The sequence below is a fragment of the Punica granatum genome, chromosome 4 (genome assembly GCF_007655135.1).
Source record: "Punica granatum isolate Tunisia-2019 chromosome 4, ASM765513v2, whole genome shotgun sequence".
NCBI classification, from domain to species: Eukaryota; Viridiplantae; Streptophyta; class Magnoliopsida; order Myrtales; family Lythraceae; genus Punica; species Punica granatum.
In genome coordinates this window covers 4,106,617-4,116,205 of record NC_045130.1, presented here as the reverse complement: position 1 = coordinate 4,116,205, position 9,589 = coordinate 4,106,617, and the positions used below count along the sequence as shown (strand labels likewise).

At 36.8% G+C, this 9,589-nt stretch overlaps 1 protein-coding gene across 1 annotated transcript; it reads left to right on the top strand.

Moving 5' to 3' along the window:
- Positions 1-355: 355 nt before the first annotated feature.
- LOC116205973 (uncharacterized oxidoreductase At4g09670) lies at positions 356-2,895 on the top strand. The gene is made up of 2 exons (XM_031538684.1): positions 356-987; positions 2,093-2,895. Exons 1-2 carry the CDS (start codon positions 526-528, stop codon positions 2,711-2,713), a joined length of 1,083 nt encoding a protein of 360 aa, XP_031394544.1. The 5' UTR covers positions 356-525; the 3' UTR covers positions 2,714-2,895.
- Positions 2,896-9,589: the final 6,694 nt, after the last annotated feature.

Sequence of the window (9,589 nt, the reverse complement as noted above, 5' to 3'; positions counted from 1 at the left end):
GAGTACAAGATATGAGGCCATCATTGCCGGCCCCTTCCTCCTCTCGGGCCACCACCGCCGATTCCCTCCTCTTGGGCCTCAGTCAACCCCCTTCCCTTTTTTTTCAAAATTTTTTTATTAAATAAAAATATGAGGGACCGCTCATTCAATAATATTATGACACCTGTACTACCATTAAATTTGACATAAAATTTAACGTCGTGTTAGATTTGAGATTACCATGAAAAATTTTATTTTTTTGAATTATTTTTAAAAGATCGTGTTAGAATTTAAAGAAAAAAAGAGAGTGGAGGATGTTCTTTATTTAGCAATTAATCATTTAGTTTACGTACTGCCAAATTAACGGCCTGCAGAAAATAAGGGCAAAATCCAAACGGGGCCCGCCCATCACCAAAACCAGGCCAGAGCGTCAGTTGTCGACGACACAAGAGATTTCCGTCCGGGGAGGATCCACTCTTCCGCAGCCTCAACTGTTCATCCCTTGGCATCTGCCTCTCTTCCTCAGCATCAGCGCCCACCGGGAAAATGTCGCCGACAGTCATCAAATTCGGCATCCTCGGCTGCGCCGAGATTGCCCGGAAGGTGTCGCGGGCGATTACCCTCGCCCCAAACGCCACCATCTACGCCGTCGCCAGCCGCTCCCTCGACAAGGCCACCAAGTTCGCAGCCGAAAACTCCTTCCCCCCGGAGACGAAGCTCTACGGCTCCTACGATGCCCTCCTCGAGGACCCCGCGGTGGACGCCGTCTACGTCCCCCTCCCCACCAGCCTCCATATCCACTGGGCGGTCGTGGCCGCCCGGAAGGGCAAGCACATCCTCCTCGAGAAGCCCGTGGCCCTGAACGTGGCCGAGTTCGATGTAATCGTGAAGGCCTGCGTCGAGAATGGAGTGCAGCTGATGGATGGCACCATGTGGATGCATCATCCTAGGACCGCCAAGATGAGGGAGTTCGTCTCCGATAAGGGGCGATTCGGAGACGTTAAGGCGGTAAGAGTTTCCTCCTTTCGCCGATTCCCATTTTCTATTAGAACATATGGATTTTCATGATGTTAATTAATTGTAGAAATCTGATGAAATTTTGGATTTTTTTTTTAATGGGATTCAGTTGCTTGTTGAATATCTTTAGTCGTTAGGACTGCATTGACTCTCTTTCTGGGCTAAGGAATTGAAGTTCAACGATATAGTGTGTTTTCATGAACACAGTTTTCGGTCTCATTGGTTCGGGTCACTGAATGCTGCCTTCTTGGTTTGAGACATTGTACATGGAGAGAATTTATCATTGCTTGTTTACTGTTCCAGTGCATTTTGCTGCTTTGTCGCCTGTTCGATCCGAGTGTTTCTCTGCGGCAGCCTGTACTGTCATAAGATCTTGATAAGTGCTGTATCATTACTGCAGTCCCTGTGAATCCTCTGCAGCTTGTGGTCGGGTTTACTCTCCCGGATCTTATAGTCTCTTCAGAGGTCATCTTTAGGATAGGACGTGCGGTTTTATAGTTCTCAACTGAGTCATCATCAAGAGAAGAGTAAATGGTTCATAATTTCTCAATCATAAACTGGGCATCAACTCTCAGTAAGTCCTAGAATCATCTCTGAGTCTGGACAATGGTTTTCGGTACACAGGGAATTCAATGGTGAAAAAGCCTATTTCTTTACAAAATGAATTGGTCAGCTTACACAATCTGAATGCCAATAACATCCCCTATTGCATAGTTTCTCGTCTTTACAGTTATTAGCTTGCCTCCTGTTTCGGAATAAGTGCTGGCCAATGCCTCATTCTGGGGGTCTATATAGATTGTTCTTGGAGTAGCTTTCATCTACTAGAGTAATGGAATGGCAAGATATACATATCCTATATACATTCGTCTCAATATGTTCTCCCCCTTGGCATATATGGAATTTTGGGGATTTTAAAATCAGATTTTGATTTTAAAAAAGAGTGGTATAAATGGTTATGTATGGGACCCACCCTTTGACTTTGTATGAGTTATTTTGTTTTGTTGTGGGTAGAATTAAGTTGAAGTGTGATTTTAAAATCACACTTTGGAACCAAACAACCTTACGTGAATGATCTTCATCTTTTTCGCCTCTGCAGATGCACACGACCTTCACCTTTGCTGGCACTGCCAATTTCCTCACGAATGATATTCGAGTCAAGCCCGATCTGGACGGGCTCGGTGCCCTTGGGGATGCGGGCTGGTACTGTATTCGGTCTATCCTCTGGGGAGCTGATTATGAGCTGCCGGAGATCGTAACTGCTCTCCCAGGGCCTGTCTTCAATGAGGCTGGGGTAATCTTCTCCTGCGGAGCCTCCCTACGCTGGAAAGACGGGAAGATTGCAACCTTTCACTGCTCTTTCCTGTCCCATCTCACAATGGACATAACCGCCATTGGAACAAAGGGAACTCTTCATGTCCATGACTTTATCATCCCCTTCCAGGAGAAGGAGGCTTCCTTCTCCTTGGCCTCTGAATCGTGGTTCAATGACCTCGTGACTGGTTGGGTTCCGAAGCCGAGTGAGCATTTGGTGAGGACGGAGCTCCCCCAGGAAGCCCTCATGGTGAAGGAGTTCTCGAGCCTGGTAGATGCTATAAAAACGAAGGGCTCCAAGCCTGAGATGAAATGGCCGACCATCAGTCGGAAGACCCAGTTGGTGCTCGACTCAGTGAAGCTGTCGATTGAGCAAGGCTTTGTGGCTATCGAGGTCCATGAGTGATTTTGAGTCTAGTAAATCTGTGTTGGGTCTGTGATTAATCGCATTGTCCATCTGCTTTGATTGTATTATACTCATGTCACCGAAGGCTTGAGACTTTGAACTTTGCAATTGATTGGTGTGGATTGAATCACGGACTTTGAACTTTGCAATTGATTGGTGTGGATCGAATCACGCTCTATGAATCGTACTTTCGTCTTGACTTCAATCATATTCAAAATTAATCCTAGTCTGGGTTGGATATGTTTTCGTGGTCATGCACACACTCATACTCTTTCAGCATCCGACATTCCTTAGGATCATTACAAGGACCATCGACGAATATGGATAATCAAAATGAATGGTCCGACTGCTAAGATCACCCAATTTTACCTTGGACTTCTTGATGCGTGTGGCATTAAGACGACAGAGACGATTTTGCACTTCACACTCAAATAGTTGGATTGCAAAGCCATGAAACGCAAAAACCATTACTGTTGCTTCTGGATCCTCCTAGCTAGATTGTTTACGACCCGGAATTTTAGCATGCTTTTTCGGTGACCTCGAATTGGAGGATGCAGAGAGCCAGACAACACCTGCAACTCGAATGTAATCAGGCAAACGACATAACAATTTTTAGCTCTATGATGCAGCAAGAAGCGCACATTAACGAAAATCGTACCATATTACATGCAAGTATAATAGCAATCTGAAATCGATATTGACTACAACCCATGATTTGCAACTGCAATGCAATAGGAGTTGCACCGTCTTTCCTTCTGGTCCAACGGAGGTTAATGGGCCAGACACATTGATTGACCTTGACATTATCGTTCTTTCCTCTGGGTCCACTAGAGCGACTCAGATCATCTCTATGATGTGTATGTAATTGGGTTTTGGGCTAATCCCAGCCGAATCCCTCTCGGAGCAGGTCCGAGCAGGCTATCTGCATTTGGCTTGGAGCGGTCATGGAAATTATTTCGAATGGCTCCGACGAGATTTTTCGAATGGCTCTGACAGTATTTGAATCAAAATCTCGAGGAAGGAAGCAAATTTTCTTATAATGAGTCAGATCATCAAACTTTTATAATATGAGGATTGAAGTAGGCCGGGACCAAGGAACCAGGCAATGCTTCAGAAATCCAAACATCTGAAGAAAAAAACACGTAGATTACAGGCAATGTCGGCTGTAACCAATCGAAGAAAATGTTTATTCAGGTTAAAGGAAAAAGAAGAAAATGTTCAAATTAAAGAAATTCCTATAAAAAAAAATCGTTGGATGGAATCTATCGGTCCTTGAGGAATGAAGGCTCCGGACTCCCGGCCCTATCTTGTAGATTTAGCTACTTAGTTGAGTGGTAAGCAATTTTAACTATCGTAAAGAAGAGAATGCATATTTGAGCCTCGAAAATCACTTGTTGGGAGGAAAAATGACTTTCGGTCTTTCGAAATTGGAATATCAATATTTCCTATAATTTTATTCACCGAAAAAATGAAAAATCAAACTGGAAAATGAGCCCTTACTCAAATTTTTTTTAAAAAAGAAGCAAAAACAGCAAGCTGAACTCTTAAATTATTTTAACTTTGGTCCGTGCAAAAGATTAATAAAGAACGAAAAGATGGTATAGTATAATGGCACACGCTCTTACCTGTTGACTTAGAGGTCGAATGTTCGAGATCTAGAAGAACTATTCATGTACCTTTATTAGTTATTTATAATTTCACTTTCCTTATATAAGGATTTGAGCTTCCTTTGTAACTAAAAAAAAAAATAATAAAGAAGGACCAACTTGTTATGTGCAAATTATTTCCCGGCCCCTATAGTATATTCATCGGTAGTATATAACTTGTGGTTGCGGCTAAACTTCACATCGGGGTTGGAATTCGCATTTAGTTACCCGAGATAACATTCTTTTAGCTACGAGGAAGTCAAATAAATTTTCTTAATTTTTTTTTTTGGTTTAGACAGATCATTTACTAAGCCACTGCATTGTGATATATACAATATATTAAACGGATTATCCTCTTAAAACAGCTTATTATTGATATAAGATGATAAGACGTTGCAATGCTAATAAGTTAATTCTAGTTGGGAGGAGGTAGCCAACAATTTTAAGCACCTCGTGACTTAGAATTAAGTTTGCATCCGAACACAGATAATTTCAGTTAATACACTAAAGAATCTCATCGCCTCACTGGAATATATATATATATATATATATATATGTACGCATACATTACCACCACATATATACGTAGATGAAGCATAGAAGAAAATATTATTTTTGGGCGCCATCTCCGGAGAGATGGCACAAACCCAACTTTGGTATGCTCAACAACATGTGGAAAACAATCTAGAGGTTCATGTACATTGTTCGGTTACGTTCTCCATATTATACTAATTGGGGGACGATAATTATAAGGCGGTAAGCAATAATTAACTAATCTAGGGAATCGTTGCCATGAAAAATTTGGTTTTATATCTCGTTTGTGTATTTAATTTGCAAAAGGAATTTCTCAAGAATGAGTCATATAATCCGAGCATGTATATATAAGAAAATGAAAGTAGGATCCCCTCAATAGGAGCACACGGTGGAACGACGGTTAGAATGATGAGAAGCCCGGATTCATCTACACACTAAATGACAATAGTGAGGAAGGGGTTTTAATTCGTTGGCATAAACTATCACTCAGGATCAAGAAGTCCCGAGTTCGATTCTCATCAATGAAATTTATGTCTCTCTCTTTTCGTTTTATTTTTTATACTTATGCTAAACTCATTATTCCTTATTAAAAAGAAAAAAGAAAAGAAAAGCTGTGACATGCGTGATTGCAATGCAAAATTGTTGGCCTTTTCTCGTTAAATCTTATGCGTCTCTATTTTGCCAAATTTCTCAATCTATAATATAAAAAATTCACCTGTTATAAAATCAACATTTTATTTTCTCATGTCCATGGCATACCATGACATGGTTGGGTTGGACATGGAATAGTATTGAACGTTGATCCATGCGTGCTTTACATGGAATTAATATATCATCAAATTCTTATTTGATGATTAGAACATGGTATTGGCCACCGCAAAAACCATTTGAAACCACCAACATTAATTAATTTAAGTAGTTTGGTTCTTATTTCTATTAAATAAGATTTCGAGTTTGAGTATTATGAATAGAGAAAATTTACTTTGAAAGAGTTTTACCCTCTAATGAATCGATTCCACTCGATCATTAGTTGGGGTCTAATGGACTTTTAGATACCGAGATGTATGGAAAAAAAAGTCATTTGAAACCTCGAAATTATTTATAAGAAAATTATCAATTCACTCAGTAAATTAACCCGACTCGAATTTAGATTAATTAGTTCAATCGGACTTGAATTTAGATTAATTAGTTCAACCGCACTCGAATTTAGATTAATTGAAGTTACCCAAAACCATTGTGTGAAAACGTGCCCATTTGTGCATCTATTATTATCAACTTTTTAGAGCTGACTTTAGGATCACATGATTGGCACACATAAAAGTAACGAAAAAACCTAGAAATTCTCGAAGCACACACATACCCCCTCGTGTGCACTTACACCAATATCAGGCAAATTTGTCCGCCCTTGAATGTCGGATCCTCAGCTCGAATCCACAAGCATCCTCCCTTCGTCTGGAATGTCATCCCTCCTTTCATCTTCACCAGATTAATTTGTACTCAGCATGATCACTTCCGATCGAGGGTGATATGCCACTAACACCAAACTCCACCTTCTCATTTAAATTGATATTTAAGCGGTATTGATAAATACTAATATCATCCAGTGCAGGTTAATTTTCTTAATGGTAAATAAAAAAAGAATCATCTATAGCAATGGAATAGGAACGGCAACAAAGTAGATAGGGTGATAATCGAAAAACCAAATTGGGAGAGAAAGGTAGCTTAGTACGGTAATACAAATCGTCGATGTGAAATCAACAGGGTCTCGGATTGAGCTCTGTTACTGGGACTTCCAACTCCTTTATTTTGATTTCCTATTCTCTTACTAGACTCTTGGACCTCTCTTACAATCGAAAAAATTGAAGTCTTAATTAAAATTGAAATGTAGGAACAAGAAGAATTGTTTTGGAATAAACCTAGCTATTTAGAAAAATATATAAGCAAATGGCATAGAGGAACCACGCCATTATATCCCAAACTTGGATACAGGACCTCTAAGAAAAATTGAATACATGGTTGTTAATCAACCCCTTACTCTTCAAAAAAACGAATAGATAAACCATACTATGCTGGAGTTATCTAATTATGTATTTCGGATGTATGTTTCCTGCGTATAAATTCTTTCGCTCTACATATTTTCTTTTCTTTTTTTCCCCCTCGGTTTCTTTCGCTCTATGTGCATTTGTATCTATGTCTAATCTATGCATTGCACATGTACTTTTTTTGATTTGTAATATGTGTTGCACATGTAAGATAAATATTACGTGAAGTGTGTGTAGATAAAAGGAAGAATTATTTTTGATAAATAAATAAAAACTAAAAATCAAACAAAAATATGTGAAATTAGAGATCAAATCACCGCCAACAGAAGCCTAAGAAGTCCTGGCACCTTTGCTCTTGCAGTGCGTATCTTGACCCTTGATTTGGACTCAGAAAACTGGATTCAACCACCGCATTTTTATTTTTATTTTTTTCAGTTGTAAAGGGGGTTTATGATAAATCTAATAATAATTGTAAAGAAAAATGAGGAATAAAAGAACTCGAAAATCATTAACGAGAGTCAAATTTGTGATTTTTTGGTTCACAGATGAAAGAATGTATCATTACACTACTCTACCTCTCTCTCTTTTAATGTTATATATTGCAATTCAAGTTCAGCTGTCAAATAGATGTTGCTCAGCTGAAATCAAGATGTATATTTTTATACATGACATGAATCTATTTCAAAGTAAAATTACACAGCTTGCTACTATCTTTTAAATGATTATCCTTTAAAAAAAAGGGATATCTATTTCAAAGCAACAACGGTTTCTCTCCACGTTGCACATACTGATTTTATCCGATTCGTAAAGGCCATCAATTGTGATTCCTCACGATCTGGTTGGGAGTTTCTGGGGAGGGAAAGGAGGGAAGAGGAGAGCCGAGGGAGGAAACCGAGGAAAATTAGGTGAATTTCAGTGCGTTGCGCGGGTCCTTATAGACTAAATATTATGAGTGTTAAATATAATAATATTCTAATTTTCTTTACATGAATATTTAATTAATTATATTGTAATATGTGATCATAATTTTTTTGGTTGCTATATAAATAATAAAACATAATTCTATGATATCTATCGTATCTTAAACTTATATTTGACAAATAATTTATTTTTCCAAGGAATTATTGTTGTAATTGTTTTAAACATTTTAAAAATCATAATTATTTTTATTTAAATTTATATGTAGAACAAATATTTCTGAATTTTTTAAATATAATAATTAAAAGGGAATAAGAATGGATATAAAAAAAAGAGTGTAATACTGCTACTCATGTCGATTAGACAAAACTGATCCACTAACATATAGCTCTTTACATTAACATTTATTGGACGGTATTTCAATGTAGTTATATTTTGAAATTCTTGACAATGATAAGCTTCCTTTACGAAGTAATGGTGGGAACAAATTGATTGAGACTTTCTCATGCTTGCATGCATTAATGAACAATAATTTCATTAGAAGTAATAATTTAATAAATAAACAAATTTTGTATTAGAAGAGAATATATATTTAGTAAAAAAGTGCAAACATACTTTTTCATCAAGAAAAATCATGTCAAGATTAATGCTTTTGTCACTCCTTATGTTTACGACATCTTACAATCTTGTGAATCTCACTCTATTTTTCGTGTACTTTTTCAGGTCTCAATTCTTTCATATACAATAAATTTTGGCAGCGCCTCAAAATCTGCAAAATTACATATAGAAAAGATAAATTAATAAAAAAATCAATTATAGTCACATGTGAGCATGACTTTAGTCTTGTCTAGAACACACTTGATCATGTTTAATGGGAGGGAGAGGTCATAATTACCTTTGCTCACGTTGCACACCAGAATGTTAATCTTCTTTAAAAGATCTAAGCACTATGTTCAATTTCTAATTCTTCATGGGATAAATGTATATATAGATAAAGATTAGAAGAATCAAATTGACATATATAATCTACATATATTTTTTTGAATATAATTTAATTGGCATCTATATACATATAGAAAAGATAAATTAATAAAAAACAGTTATTGTCACATGTGAGCATGAATTTAATCTTGCCGAAAACACACTTAATCAAGTTTAATAGGAAAGATAGGTAATAGATACCTTTGCTCTCATTGCACGACAGAATGTTGTTCTTTTTTAAAAAAAATCCAAGCACTATGTTCAATTTTTGATTTTTCGTGTTATATTTATATATATATATATAAATAGATAAAGATTAGAAGTCAAATCGACATATATAATCTACATATATTTTTGTATATAATTTAATTGGCATCTATATGCAAGCGGCACATATATAATCTATATATGCAAACAACATATATAATCTATAAACTGCACACATATGTGCATATAGATATATTCAAACCACATATATATAGATTATATATATAATCTTGCAAAAGGCATATATATGCACATATATATGCAAACGGTATATATACAATATATGCATATAATTTGGACAATATTTCATTATATATAATTTATATATTGTATTATATTAAATTATATCTTGAAATTCATGACACTGTATAAGCCTCCTTCACTAAGTAATCATAAAAGAATATAAAAATCCCTAAATAGCAGCTAATTAATTATAATTTTCTGAAAAGCTGTTAATTAGATTTCATCATGTATACCCTTGCATAACT

Bases quoted from the DNA above. Each gene is read 5' to 3' on its own strand.
- LOC116205973 (XM_031538684.1), top strand. From the start codon at position 526: ATGTCGCCGACAGTCATCAAATTCGGCATCCTCGGCTGCGCCGAGATT. The intron at 988-2,092 runs GTAAGAGTTTCC...TCGCCTCTGCAG, and splicing joins GATTCGGAGACGTTAAGGCG to ATGCACACGACCTTCACCTT.